Source organism: Rhinolophus hipposideros (assembly GCF_964194185.1).
Source record: "Rhinolophus hipposideros genome assembly, chromosome: 4".
Taxonomy (NCBI): domain Eukaryota; kingdom Metazoa; phylum Chordata; class Mammalia; order Chiroptera; family Rhinolophidae; genus Rhinolophus; species Rhinolophus hipposideros.
Genome location: NC_138050.1, coordinates 63,310,906 through 63,326,174, shown reverse-complemented (window position 1 = coordinate 63,326,174; position 15,269 = coordinate 63,310,906). Strand labels below are relative to the sequence as shown.

Genomic DNA, 15,269 nt, shown 5'->3' with positions numbered 1-15,269 from the left:
TTATGACCTTATTAAATCTTAAGTACCTTTTGAAGACCCTATCTCCAGATACAGTCACTTTGGGGGTTAGGACTTAAACATGTGAATTCTGGAGGGGTACGTTTCAGTCCATCGCCGTAGGCATGCTTCCTAGGGGCTTGAGGTCACAGAAAGCATGACTCCTTGGGATGACAGGTGGTTTCCCCTCCCCACTGAGGTCAGACGGAACTCCTTCGTCTATGCTTAGTTGCAGCCTCCTGGCCCTGTTTCTTCCTGGAGGGGGGGGCGGGGTCTAACTGCAGACATCTATTTCCGGGAGGGCTCTTGATTGAACATGCCAGCTGTGAAGGATGAGAGTATTGCAGAACCAAGGACAGGTGAGGTGGTGGAGTGGCTTGGTCACCACACAGAGCAGCACCACGGTTTGATTGACAGTGGCTGTGTTGCTGGGGCAGGTCCCAGAGGAGGCAAAGCTCTGCTTGAGCCGAGAGTCTGGAAAAAGGACAAATCACTGGGAAAATAGAGCTGTGGGTAATGTTCTGTTGCTTAAGTTGGAAGGAAGATACATGGTTTTTTGTTTTCATTTTGTTTTCTAATTAATAGAATTTATATTTTTAGAGAAGTTTTAGGTTTAAAGAAAAACTGAGCAGAAAGTACAGAGAGGTCCCACATACTGCCCTCCTTCAACACATACACAGCGTCTCCTAGTAACGTGCATTAGTGTGATACGTATGTTACAATTGAGGAGCCAATACTAATACATTGTTATTGCGGTCCAAGGTTTACATTAGGGTTCGTCCTTTGTGTCATACATTCTATAGGTTTTGACAGATGTATAATGACATGTATCTACCATCGGAGTATTATAAAGAGTAGCTTTACTGACCTAAAAACCCCAGGTTCCACCTGTGGAGCCCTGCCTCCCCTCTGATCTCCTAGCCACCACTGATCTTTTTCTTCAATGTTTTCTTGCTGTCTGCACTCTTCATGTTCTGGTATCTGGCGCCTTGCTAGCTGGGGAGCCACTGCCCTTCCCAGGGCTAGAGAGAAGCATTCAAATCAAACTAATTGTGGATTTGTCTGTTTCTCCTTGCAGTTTGATCAGTTTCTGCTTCATGTATTTTGAAGTTCTGGTTTTAAGTATATAAATATGTAAGATTTTTATATCCTCTTAATTAATTGACTTAATTTTTAAGGAATTACCTTCTTTATCCTTGGTGATATTCTTTATTCTAGTATTTACCTCGTCTGATCCAAACATAGCCACTTTAGTTTTAAAAAAAATTATTATTGTTAGCATGATATACTTTATAATCCTTTTTTTTTTAACTTATTTATGTTTTTACATTTGCATTGCATTTCTTAGAGGCAGTAGACAGTTGCCTCTTGCCTTTTGTTCCAATCTGACAATCTTGCTTTTTAACTGGGAGTGTTTAGACCATTTACATTTAATGTGATTGTTAAGTCAGTCATCTTGCTATTTTTTTTTCTATTTGTCTTGTCCATTCTTTGTTCCTTTTTTCTGCCTTCCTTTTGATTAGTAGAATATTTTGATGATTCCACTTTACCGTCTTTGTTGGCTTATAAGCTATAACCCTTTGATTTGAAACTTTAGTGGTTGCTTTGGGTTTTATAATATACATCTGTAAGTTGTCAGAGCATGCCTTCGAATGATATTATGCCACTTCACGTACAGTGTAAAAAATTACAATAGCATACTTCCATTTTCCCCTTTCTGGCATTTTTCCTATTGTTGTCATAGTTTCGTTTATATAAGTTTATGAACCCCACACTACTATATTATTATTTTTGTTGTTTTTTATAGAGATATAAATAATAAATCTTTAAAACATCTCATATTAACCATGCAATTGACATTTTGGTGTTCCTCATTCCTTTCTATAGACACAGTCCATCTGATACCATTTTTCTTCTGCTTGAAGGACTTTGTTTTACATTTCTTGTTATGTGGCTCTGCTGGTGATGAATTCTTTCAACTTTCATGTGTTTGAGAGTCTTTATTTTGCCTTCCTTTTTGAAAGACATTTTTTGCTGAATGTAAAATTCTAAGATGAATTTTTTCTTTCAGTATATAAAAAAATTTTCCTTCACTGTATTCTCAACTGCATTGTTTCTGACAAGAAATCTACTCTCATCTTACCTTTGCTCCTTTATGCATATTGTCTCTTTTTTTCCCTCTGGCTGATTTTATCACTGTTTTTGAGCAATTTGATTATGATGTACTTCCATGCAGTTTTATTCATATTTCTTATACTTGGGGTTTGCTGAACTTCTTGTATCTGTGGATTTATAATTTTGATCAAATTTGGGGGGGAAATCAGCTATTATTTCTTTTAATACTTTTTACTCTCCTTTGTCCCTCTCTGGCTATCTCCTCTCCTTTGGGACTCCAATTCCATGTATTAGACTGCCTAAAGTTGTTCTATAGTTCCCTACTTCTTTATTAATTTTTTACCAATTTTTCTCTCTGATTCATTTTGGATTGTTTCTGTTGCTAGGTCTTCAAGTTCTTTAATATTCTGCAGTGTCTAATGTGATATTAATTTCATTCATTTTTTTTTAAAACTCACACACTGTGGTTTTCATCTTTAGAAGTTCAATTTGAGTCCTTTGTATAGCTTCCATATCTCAACCTTTTTAACTTAGGGTTATAGTTGCAATAACTGTCTTCTTGTTCTTCTCTACTAATTCTATCATACGTGTCAGTTCTAGGTCAGATTTGACTTTTTTGTCATATTTTCCTGCTTCTTTCTATGCCCAGTGATTTTCTTTTTCGGATGTCAGATATTATGAATATTCCCTTGTTCAGTGCTGGATAGTTCTGTATTCCTATAAATTTTATTGAGTGTTCTGGGATGCACTTAACTGATTTGGAAACAATTTAGTCCTTTCAGATCTGGCTTTTAAGACCTGTTAGGTGGGGCTGGCGTGGTGTACAATCTGGGTAAATTATTCCCTACCGCTGAGGCGTGACCCTTCAGTACTCCACCCAGTGTCCGTGATTTGGTGAGAATAGGTAGTATTCCTGGCCCTGTGAGAACACCAGGCACTGTTGCCTCTAATATTTTCATTGGTTCTTTTCACCAATCTTTCCTCACAAGCATACATTAATCAGTATCCAGCTTATCACTCAAGGTAACCCTCTGTCCTCTCCTTAATGTCCTTTCTGGAGAGAGCTTTCTACTCTCTGGTACTTTCCTGGGAATTCTCACTACTTGGTCCCCTGCACTCTCAGTTCCATCTCTTCAATTCATGAATTTTGCCAGGTTCTTCCTCCCTGCGCCACAATCTGGAAACTTGCTCAAAGCAGAAGGCTGGGGCATCTGTAGGGATCATGATTATTTTGTTATCTCTCAGGAATCACTGTTTCCCGTTGCCTGGTGTCCCACGTTTTCAGAGCTTTTGTGTCATATATTTTTCCCATTTTTTTGGTTGTTTTTACATAAGAAGATCCAAGCCTTCTCACTGTATTTTGACCAGAATCAGAAATCTCTAATAGATTTTAAAAGAAAGACACACTTAACATATCTTTTAAATATAAACAAATGTAAAATTAATAAGTAAATTTAATATGAAAAATTACATTCAAACAAATTATTACAAAAAACGTCAAAATGAAGTTATTTCCTCTAGGAGTCAGCGTGAAGAAAGACTAATTTGTTGCAATGAATTCTAGATACTGGATAATTTTCTATAATCTATTTTATCTGGTTCCTATATATGTTACAGTTGATGAAAATTTTTGTTGTTTGTAGTTTTGATTTTTAAACATGAAGACAAGAACTGAACTTTTGTGAGTCCTTTAACTTTCAGAGGCAGAATATTATGTTGCAGAAAAACCACAGGCTTGGAGTCAAATGGCCTTGATGTTGAATCTCAGCTGTATGACCTTGGGGAACTTAAATAAGCTTTCCGAGTTTCACTTCTTTCCTGTATAAAATTAACCACATTGTTATGAATATTAAATGAGAATGTATAAAGTACCTATCTAGTGCCTGGCACACAGTAGGTTCTCAAGAAATAGTCTCTTCCTAGACCCCGGTCCAATATCAAATAACTGACTCTTTCAATAAGACCCTTTCCAAAACTACCTCAAATATTTCAGTTGCTTACAAAAGCCACCTAAAATGTCACTCACCAAAATAATAGGGGCCAAAGATGTTTTCAGACAGAAGGGAACAGCTTTGGGAACAAGGATTCATTTTGCCTTGCCTTTGACACTAAGGCGTTAAGGCATTTCTTCTCACCTAACAGTATTTCAGTGCAGAGAGCACATTCCAAAGGGGGGAAAAATATTAACAGAGGATCAGAGGAAAATAGGGAGCCTGACCAAAATGTAGGCAAACAGGGGAAGACGGGCCTGGAAAGCTATATTGAAACCATAGTGTGGGAGATAGCTGTTATGGGCTGAATTGTGTCCCTCTAAAATTTGTATGTTGAAGCTCTAATGCCCAGTACCTCAGGATGTGGCCGTACTTGAAGACAGAGCCTTTAATCGGGGATTGGGTTAAAATGAGGCCAGTAGAGTAGGCCCCAATCCGGTCTTACTGGAATCATTTTAAGAAGAGGAAGTTTGGAGGTCCCCAAGAAACACCAAGGGCATGCACAGACAGAAGACCATGTGAGGACAAAGCCAGGAGGCGGCCAACCGCAAGCCAGTGAGAGAGGCCTCAGGAGAACCCAAACCTGCAAGACCTCGAGCCTCCAAAACTATGAGGGAATAAATGTCTATTGTCCACACCCACCTAGTCTGTGGTACTTTGCCATGGCAGCCCTAGCAAACTCTTAGTATGGGCCTTCAAATCCCAGCATGGGAATTTCCTTGATTCTGTGAGCCCTACTGACTGGGAATGACATTTCTACAAGTCCATTCATTTTAACCAAATCCTCTAAAGTCAGGTAATGTGGCTATGTAGGGGTGCCCTGGAAACCAGCAGCATGGTTTTAGAGAGAACAGGGATGTGTGGCTTGGTTGAAAAGGTGGGGGGTAGGGTGAGAGATACATCATTACACATGTGACCCTCTAGAGAACCATTGGCAGGGAATGAAAGATTACGGTTCTTTTGTTGCCTCGTTAATGCCTCTAGAACTTGTTTCTGTTCTGCTTAGGTTGAATTAACAAGTGTTTTGTCTAAGATGATCTAATCCAATTTAAATGCTTCCCAGTAGCCCTCCCTATACAGAGGCTGCCCAAAAAATGTATACACATTTTAAGAAAGGTAAACTGTATTAAAATTGTAATACTCAATATATACTGATAACAAAAGATGAATACAAGTCACGTTTGACTTCTGCAATCACAAGAGGTGCTCAAAGTGGTTACCATCAGCGTCCAGACACTTCTGATTATGGTGAACGACTGCTTGAGCAACGTTGACCAAAGTGTGTCCACTTGTTTATATTTTTTGGCACCCCCTGTATATCGAACTTCAGTGCTTTAACTCTAGTCAAACAGCACCCCTAGTTTTCTTCTTGGAAATGAGATGAGCTCCTTCTAGTTCATCCATTTATAGTAGTTTAAGTCCTATGTGTGCAAGACCTTTTCTGTCAGCAAATATCAGTCTAACTGGAAAATGGAGAGGTTCTCACAGGTCCCATGTTCACATCCAGGCCAGTTTAGCGCTGATGTGATCAGTGCCATGTAGCATTATTGCTGCAGAGCTCTACCAAATGAGCTAATTCAAGCTAGTCTGATATTCCCCAGACCTACATGTTCTAAAACCACATGCTCAGTTGGCTTAAACTGGTGCTTGTATTTGATGCTATCCACAGAAATGCCAAAAACAGAAGAGAGATGTTTTAAAACAATTCATAAAATTGGCAACTACATTGTGAGAACATAGTTGTTTAGTCCTGAGTGGTTTGCAGAAGTTGGGGCCGATTCTGTAGCAGAATTAGAGATGGTGAAAGATCTCAGACATGGTTCCCCTGGGGCAGCCATGGAGGCTCACAGAAAGAGGCTGCCGGGTTCACGAGTGGGTGCTCCGCAGCCCTGGGGCAGCCCACGAGAATTCCCGACTCAGTTGTGTGTCCCACGCAACATAGCTATTTTGAATCTTCTCCACTTGCCTCAATCCTCCAACCCTCAGATTTTATAGGGAAAACAGAAGGCATCAGAAAGGAATGTTCTTATCTTCCTGACACAGAAATGTAAACTTACATGTGTCATTAGCCTATCTTTCTCTCTCCCCCAACGGAAGAGCTTTTTTTCTATCGTAAGCCATTGCCCTGTCTTTTAGAGCTACCTTCTCACATCATTTCATGTCTCTTCAGAAGGACGTTGGTTATCCCTTCATGCTCGTTCATATTCTCAGTCTCTCTTCTTTTTAGATGCATCTCGGGCTTTCCTGTTTAAAACAAGCAAATACACAGTACCCTTCTGTGATTCCTCACACCTGTACTGTTAGTCTCTTGTCTCCTCCTCCACAGCCAACCTTTGAAAAAGCCCTTCATCCTCCTGTCTCTTCACTGCCCGCCAGATCTTCAGACCCATCCCTGAGTCAACAGACCAGCAGACTTTCTAGTTCTCTTTATTGGACCTCTCAAAAGTTCTTGCTATTCTTCCTCCTGGATACCATCTTTCGTCCCATGGCTTTCATGGCTCTCCTTATTTTCCTTCTATCCTGTTCTGCGCCACCTGGCTGTTCCATGGTGGAGCCCTCGTCAGTGCTCCTGCATTTCATTTTCTGGACTCTACCAGGCCATCTTATCCTTGATGGAGTTAGGGTGGTTGCGACTTCTAAATGTGAGAGCTCCTGCCCAGGTTTTGCCTCTGAGCTCCGGACGAGTGTGGCCTGCCATTTGCATACTGTGTCTTCCACATGAAATCCAAGGGCACCTCATAAAATCAACCCCTCCCTCCTACCCCTCTTCCAGTGCTCCCTGTCTCTGTGAATGACACCAGCAACCATTCAGATGCTCATGTCAGAAATCTGGTCACTGTCTCCTCCCTCAGCCACCACATCCAGTCCATCAGTAAATTCCTTTGGATTTTACCTATTCATTTTTTCTTAAATCCACCCACTTTCCCCCAGCTTTACTTCTGTCCTCCTGATCCCAAATACCATCCTGTCTTGCCCGGACAATTGCAGCAGGTCAACCTACATCTAATCTGGCCCCCTCTATCTCTCCACACACTGCAAGGCTCATCTTTCTAAAGTTCACATCTGGTTGTATCAGCCCCATGCTTAAACCCTTCACATTGTTCTTAAGATGAAAGCGAAGAATCTTAACATGGCCTGGGTGTGGCTGACCCCTTCCTGACCCACCAGCCTTGCTCTGTAACCATGTTGGTTTTCTTTCACAGGAGTGTTTTTACTGTGTTTTTACTGTGTGTCTAGACAAGTCTTTTTACTGTGTGTCTTCATCTGTTCTTACTCTCGTCCCCTTCAGATCTCAGCACAATGTCAAGTTCACGGACATGTTCTTATCAAACCTCAGGTTCCCTCTACCTGGGCTCCTCGCGTGACTGGAGCAAACCTCTCTATCCCAGACACTCAGTGTCCTCTGGGACTCACTCCCCTTCATTTCACTTGTCTCAGGTCTTTCTTCACTTTTGTTATGAAGGTGTTTTGGTTCCTGCCCATCTTCCTCACTAGACCATAAGCTCCATGAAGTGGGGACCATGACTGGTTTTCTCATCGTTGGATTCTCAGAGCCTAGCATAGGGACTCACTCATATGTTGTGGAATTAATAAATGAGTTTGAAGAACAGAGTTTAAGTTCCAACTTTGGTTATCTGGTCTCTAAATCTCAGTTTTCTTATCAAATGGAGATCCATTTGCCATCTCATCCATCTTGTAGGGTTCTTAGGAGGAAAATATCTTGCAAATGATAACTGCTGTTTTGAATGATGATTCTCATTCTAAGGTTGAGGTTATGAGAACAGCAGTGGAGATGATCCTAAACTAATGCCTTATTTTTTTTCTCTTATAAGAGAGTGATACGAGATGGGAAATAGAAAAATGAGAGTTTCATGATAAAATCTTATTTATTTGCAAAGGTGCCGGGGAAGTTTAACCTGAATAAGTAAGAACTTGACATTTGTAGTTCTTTTCATTATGAGAATTCTTAGTGCTTATTTAAGGTAATTTGGATAATACAAAAGGCAGAAGACAAGAAATCACCCAACTTCCAAACTCCCCAAACACATTTTTCCACATTCTTAGTATTTATCAAGAACATAGTTTTTAATGTTTGCATCATAATATGTCATAGAGATGTAGACCATTTATTTATCCATTCATTTATTTAGGTTATTGTAAAAATTTTTCACTGTTGTAAAAATGTGATTAGCATTACTTGTACATAAATCTTTTTGCACATAAATGTGTAATTTCCCAAAGTTGAATTGCTGGATGAAAGAATATGTATAGGAATACATTTTAGGTTTTAGATAATTGTTCCCTAATTAGTCTCTAGAAATGTTGTGTCAGTTCATACATCCACCAATAGAGTAAGACAGTGGGTATTTCCCTGCACCCTTACCAATGTTGTATATTATAAAATATAAATACACATGTACATATGGACTTTTAATGGGTAGAAATGGTATTTGGTTATTTAACAATTAATTTGTAATTCAAATTACTCCTGAATTTGAACATTTTCCTATTAGCCATTGTCATTTTTTTCTTCATCAGTTACCTGTTGTTCTTTGCATAGTTTTATGGTGGTCTCATTTTCATATTTACTTATAAAACCATCTTTACATTAAGCACATTAACCTTGTTTTTGTCATATATACAAATATGAACTTCAGTATAACTCTTTCAAATGACCACAAGTTCAAGGGGAGTTTAAAGAAAAACATGTGTGAAATGAGATAATATGGTTAACTTAGCTTTTTATTAATAAGGGCAGCAGCACCCCCCACCCCACTTCTCTCCCTCTCCCCTGTACCCCCTCCTGCCCTTCCTCTCTTTCTTAATTTTGCCACTCAAAACTGCATGCTGAGGAGCATGTGTGTGAAAAGAGTCTGGACTTTGAAGTTGGGCAGGCCTAATTTCATTCCCCTCTCTGCCACTCTGGAATTGAGAGACTTGAGACAAATTATTGAGCCTCTGTCTCAGATTTCTCTCCTGGGTAACAGGAATCCTTCCAGCCCTTGTTCAGAGAGGTAAATAGCTTCTGGGTAGTGCCTGGTGCAGAGGTGGTATTCTAGAAATATTAATCCCCTTTCTGTATCCCTCAAAGATATGCTGTCTGTACATACGTACACATACATGCATTTTGTTTCATTAAGGAGTGTGCATATTTCACTCGGCTTCTAGCCAAAGATGCAGTCATTCATTAATATTTGCTGAAATAAAGGCTCAAAATATTTGCACTCTTTCACTGAGAATTTATGTCTCAATCTGTTCTTGTTTTTCTTTTGTAGGTGTGGCTGGATCTCCTAAAACCTATTGTCAAGCAGATTAGAAGTAAGTATATACTGTATTCTTAACAGGGAGGTTAAATATAAAGCCAGACATTTTCCTCGTCTAGCCGTTGTCTGCCCTGTGGCATCAAGCACTTAGTGATACAGATTCTCTTTTTTACACCTCGATTGCTTTTCATCATCCGTTAATTCGCATACTATTAAACTGTATGTTTTGCAATTTTACTATGTAACAATTTGGTAATCAAAACCTTGCTTGGAAAATCAAATATCATTTTGATGAACAGCTAAAGCATGTTATTAAGCCCCAGAATAATTGAGCTTGTCTTGTCTCTACCAGTGTTGCTTACCGTCCCTTTGAGGGAGAAAGGTAGAGCCATATATTCATAAAATTGGTGTCAAGTTTTCTGTCCTGCCTCTTCAAAGCCTGTGAAATCAGAATGCAAGTGTGATTTGGAAAATTATGGTGCTTGGGCGTGGTGGTGGTGGTGGTGGTGGTGTGTGTGTGTGTGTTTCTGAATGGCAAGCAGAACTGAAGGGAACCTGGCTTACTTTTAGACTGCGTGTTGGAGAAAAGATTAAGGAGGGCCTAGGAGAGGAGGAAGGAAAGAGAACAGTTGGTTTTTCTCTCCCTTCTCATTGAGTCTCAGCACTAGAACTTCCTCCCCTCTCTCTGCTTTTAGGTCAAGTTCAGAGCCATGCTTTGTTCTCAAAGTCATCCACATAGTTCCTCACTGCAACCAGAGACTGGGAAGAGTTTGAGGATGGTAACAAACCTGCATTTCTTTAGCTGAGTTTGAAGCACACAATACCTTGTGGGATTGCTTCTCTATCTGATTAAGGAACCCCACTGGGGGTTTCTTAAAGCTGTTTATGTGGATGCACTAAACAGGCACCCCAGTGTATGTATGGCCCGTATGCAATTGAAACTGGTGTTGATCTGTCATTTAAATTAAGCAGTTATTGATGCTGAACTTGAAATGGCCATTGTTTGTTTAACGTTTACTGGGTGGTTGGCCAGCCACCAAGTGGTAGGTGGGGGGAAACTCCCTGCTGAGAGAAGCCCTAGCCAGGCCTGATGGGTGGAGGTAGTAGAGTCTAGAATGATGGCATTTGTCCCTGCAGTGACTAATTATGGGAACTGCTAATGGTGGAAAGGAATCTCTTGGACATTACCAAATGCAGACCAAAGAGAGTCTGTCACTGTTGGGCCAGAACTGGTTCTCCTTTTCATCTCCCTGTGCCGTGACTAGCCATGTGTGACAAAACCATCATTTTGTATTTAGTGCCAGCATCTGCCTAACTTCAGGTTTTCTAAGGATCTGAGTACCCTCTTTTAATTCCCTGTCAGTGAAAGTTGTCTTCCCATCTCCCCCATTTTGCTATTGTTATTTTGTTACCCAGAACTGACATGCGACGGTTTCTGTTCATTTTTGGAATGATTAAGGAAAAGTCCAGCTTCTCTTGGCTTCACTATTTCTGCTCCTTGTTTTCTTCCTCCTAATTTTGCATATATTGCCAACCTCTTCGCCTTACAATATATCAGTTTTGGTTTTTTTCTTCTAAACTTGCATGTGTTAGCATAGAAATTATGATGCAACATCTATTTTTTGTGATAGTGAAAGGTAGAGCAAAAATACGTTTTCTGCTTTTATAGGACTACTGTTAAAATTGGGGTTTCATTACAGCGCCTTGTATTTCACAGAACAGAGAACCTCATTGCTATCATTTCGAATGGCAACACCTGTAATACTGTTCTTATAATAGGTAGCGTACACATAAAGACAAACTCTGGCTCAGAGTATAAATGATTATTCTATCATCTGTTTGTTTTGTTTTAACTGTGAAAATAAAACGTATCCATTTCCTTCACAGTCTCTCCCTACCCACCCCCTCCCAGATCTGCTTCCTGACTTTGAGCTTATCAATAAGATGGTTTGTAAGACATTATAAAGGCTTTGGCTGGCAGGAGCAGGGCCACGGCTTGCCGATGTTTTCTCTCCAGAGCTCAGGAGAGTACCTGGTACATGGGTGCTAGCTACATTAGCAGTTTTACCTTGTAGATCGTTACACATAATAAATTACATAACTGATTTACATTATCTCCTTTTAAAATGATTTGAAACCTGTCTTTGGACTAACACAGCTAATTAGACAAATTTTGGAATGCCCTTTACAATTTAAGTCTCCAGAGAAAAGGTTTCGTGCTTTAAGGTCGTACCCTTGTCAGTTTTTTAAAAACCAGATGTCTGTTTCCCACAATGTGAAGGTGTGATTTAGTAACTGAACTTGACCCTTTGTTTGGTGATTTGGGTGTTGGCAGGTGTACTTTTGGCAGCTTGGAATGAGACTCATTATTTGGTATATAATATACCCCAGAAAGTCTTTTTCTTTAGTTGTATTTGAAACACAAATCAAAAAAAAAATGGTTTTTTTCTTCTTCTTCTTTAGGGCCAAAGCATGTTGTTGTTAAGTTTGTGGTGAAATTCTTTCCACCTGACCACACACAACTCCAAGAAGAACTCACAAGGTTAGTGGTTTGGAAATTGGGTATTTACTGCTATGGGATACTGAGGAGAAGAGAAAGTTAATGTTTTGAGTCAACTGATTAAACATTTTCACAGTGTTTACTTGACCAGCATCTGTTCTGTGCTTAACAGTTTAACCCCTTCTCTCCCAGTTTTGCTTATAAACATGGGGCGGGGGAAAGGGCAGGGAGAGAAAGTATCACATTTTCCCTGAAGCCTGGTTTCTTTAAGGATGTGATATGAAGTGAACTGGACGTATCACCTATTACTCTCATATTTTCCCTCTTATCTGTCACATCACAGGGTAGTTTGGGGAAGTCAATCGCTCTGTGAAACTCAGATGTTTAACTCATGTTTTTCTTTCTTGCTGCCATGGGTGGGTGGACGTGAACTGTGGGTCAGTTTCTTTGACAGCATGGCCAAGTGGGAGAAGCATGAGCTTCGTGTCAGGCCTGGTCTTGGTAGCTAAGAGACTGGCCAGTTACTTGTTCCCTCTGCACCTCTCTTAATTCCCTTGTGTCAGTGTGACTATAGTGCTCGCTCCGACAGGGTTATTTGGGGGATAAAGAGTATGACACGTATACAGTGGCTGGAACCCAGCAGGGACACGATGAACGATCACCATCACAATCATCATCACCATCACTACTACTTACTTTATAATTCGCAGCAAGACATATGGTATTCTACAAGAGAACAGAGCCCAGTGGGAACACATGAAAAATGCCTCCTTTTCTGGAATATTACTCTGCCATAAGAAAAGATGAAATAGGACCGTTTGTGACAACATGGATGGATCTTGAGAGTATAATGCTAAGCGAAATAAGTCAGACAGAAAAACCAGAGAACCATATGATGTCATTGATAGGCGGTTTATAAAACTGAAAACAACAAAAGGACAAGACAAACAAATGATGAAACAAAAACTCATAGACACAGACAATAGTTTAGTGGTTACCAGAAGGTAAGGGGAGAGAGGGGTGGGAGATGAGGGTAAAGGGAATCAAATATATGGTGATTGAAGGAGAACTGACTCTGGGTGGTTGTGGGGACAGAGCCCCAGAAGGCAGTTTCCAGGCTCTCGGCCTCATGTGGGAAGGTGCTGGCTCAGGTAGTAAATGGCCATCAACTGTGATTGGATGGCCATCAGCTGTAGCTAGTTGGCCGTTAGCTGTAACCAGTGAGCCACTGGCCACTAATATAACTGCTACGCTATTATATTACGCTAATATAACTGTGGCTACGCTAGCAGAAAAAATGGAAATGGGGGCTAGCAAGAAGATGGTGGCTGAGCTAGCAAGCATGGAGTGTGGAGTGCGGATGGCAGAGAAGCAGATGACAGCTTTGGATAGTGTGGCTCCTGCCTCCTGTTTCTTCAACCCAGCCACTAGTGAGACTATAGTGGTATGACTCCCCTACCTATGGCTCCGTGGGTGTTCCTTTTTGGCCTCACCATGTCCTGCTTTCTTATGTGGGGAGTGGGAGCAGAGACCCCGCAGGAGACCCTGCACGACAGTGGTGAACACACAATGATGATATAGATGATGTAACACAGAATTATACACCTGAAACCTATGTAACCTTACTAACAACTGTCACCCCAATAAATTTTAATTTAAAAATTAAAAAAATTTAAAAACTATGCCTCCCTTTCAAGAGTACCCTATAAGTGCATTAGTTTGGCCAGCCAAATTCTTGCCACACATGTCTTTCAAGCTATAGCTGGTTAAGCCCAAGGCTATCACATCTTTCTCATCCTCTCATCCCTAACACAGAGCACAATATCTTGGGTGGTTGACCATCACTTATCAAAGGGATGAAGACATCCGTCAACAGTATTTATGACGTGTACACTGTGTGCAAGCACTGTGCTAGGCCCTGGGAATCTGTAGTGGTGCAAAGACAAGCCTGACTTTCATGGGAACAGACAAAAATGATTAAACAATCAAGAAAAATATCAGATCTTGGAAAGTGCTCTTGAGGTAATTGAAGTAGAATGATACGGTAGAAGGGGATTGGTCAGTCTTGGGTGCCTCTCTGAGGAAATGACAAGGATCTCTCAATCATTTTTGGAGGGACAGCCTTCCAAGTGGAAGAAACAGTTAGGCGGGGCCCAAGCAGGAAAGGGTGCAGCTGTCAAATACCGCAAAGATGGCCGGCATTGCAGGAACACTGACGGTGAAGTGCAGAGAGGTGGGACAGAGAATACAGGAAGTGTTGAAAGACTAGCCGCCTGTGGCTGCTGGGGTTGGGGGGGAGATGACAGCAGGGAATCCAGTGAGGAAGCGATGGCAGCCCTCCAGGCCAAGGGGATGGTGGCAGAGGAGGTGGTAGGAGTGGAAGGGGAGACACGTGGCTGCATTTGGAATGTGTGCTGGAGGTCTGTCTTGTGTGGGATTAGTCTGTCTTGTGGATGAGTTGGGCATGGAGACTGAGGGAAGTAGAGGGCATGCTTAGGTTTGACTGAAGCAGCTGGCTGGGTGGTGTTAGTGGTGACTGACATGGGAATGAGTGGAGGGAAGGAGCGGATTGGGGAGGGGTAGAAAGTCAAGAGTTTGCTTCTGCAAGGCTGCATTTCAGATGCTTGCTAGACATCACGTGGGTGTGTCAGGAAGGACATTGGGTATGCAACTGTGGAGTGCCAGGGAGAAAGAAGGCAAAGGCTCTTCCCGTGGCTTTTTGTTTCCACGTACAAGCAGCTCCTCAAATTGATGAAGCAGTGAGAGGCGGCCTGGCAGTGCAGAAGCCATCAGCCTTCTGAGAACTGTGTACAGTTTGCCAGACGCTTACTGTAGAGGAGAGGCAGCTGGCACTGCTTCCCGCCACAGCACGAGATGGAGGCGCCGACGACAGTAGAGTTTTCAGGTGGTGTCTTTACTGCGGCTACTGTGTCTGCTTTCTGGGGCTGGTCTTCCTGTTGTGGGAACAAGCATTGCTCCAAGCTCAGGATATTGAAATAATTCTAAATGCAAGTCCAGCTGTTGAACAACAGTGCGCTTTTTCCTCCTGAGTCTCACTGGGCCTCTGTCCTGCTTAGGAAGTTGGCAGCAGAAATCCTTTTTGTCGTTTGTTTTTCTCCCCATTTTTTTCTCCCTATTCTACTTTGCAGTGAATGTTGCACCTTTTCAGTTTTTATGACTCATTGTCTTGAGAGGTCTGTAGTTTTCTACCATTCTGGTCCTTGTTATAAAATTCTATACAACTTGTTATCCTCAAGCCAAGTGTGCCTGGTATATTGCCAGCTGCTCTGTCCTTTCTTGATAAATCCCTCACGTTACACAAGCTCAGCTGGATGCACCAGGTTTTGGGGTGTTGTTGTATTTGTTTTCTGGCTCCCAGTGTTAACTGACATGTTAAAAATT

The 15,269-nt window shown here is 41.3% G+C and overlaps 1 protein-coding gene across 4 annotated transcripts in view; it reads left to right on the top strand.

Moving 5' to 3' along the window:
- The window catches only part of FARP1 (FERM, ARH/RhoGEF and pleckstrin domain protein 1), a 263,226-nt gene that overhangs the window by 172,272 nt on the left and 75,685 nt on the right, over positions 1–15,269 (top strand). For all 4 annotated transcript variants that reach the window (XM_081047178.1, XM_081047179.1, XM_081047181.1 and 1 more), the window contains 2 exons: positions 9,380–9,422; positions 11,831–11,909. In XM_081047178.1, coding sequence (XP_080903304.1) covers positions 9,380–9,422; positions 11,831–11,909 — 122 coding nt within the window. The remainder of the gene's footprint in view (positions 1–9,379; positions 9,423–11,830; positions 11,910–15,269) is intronic.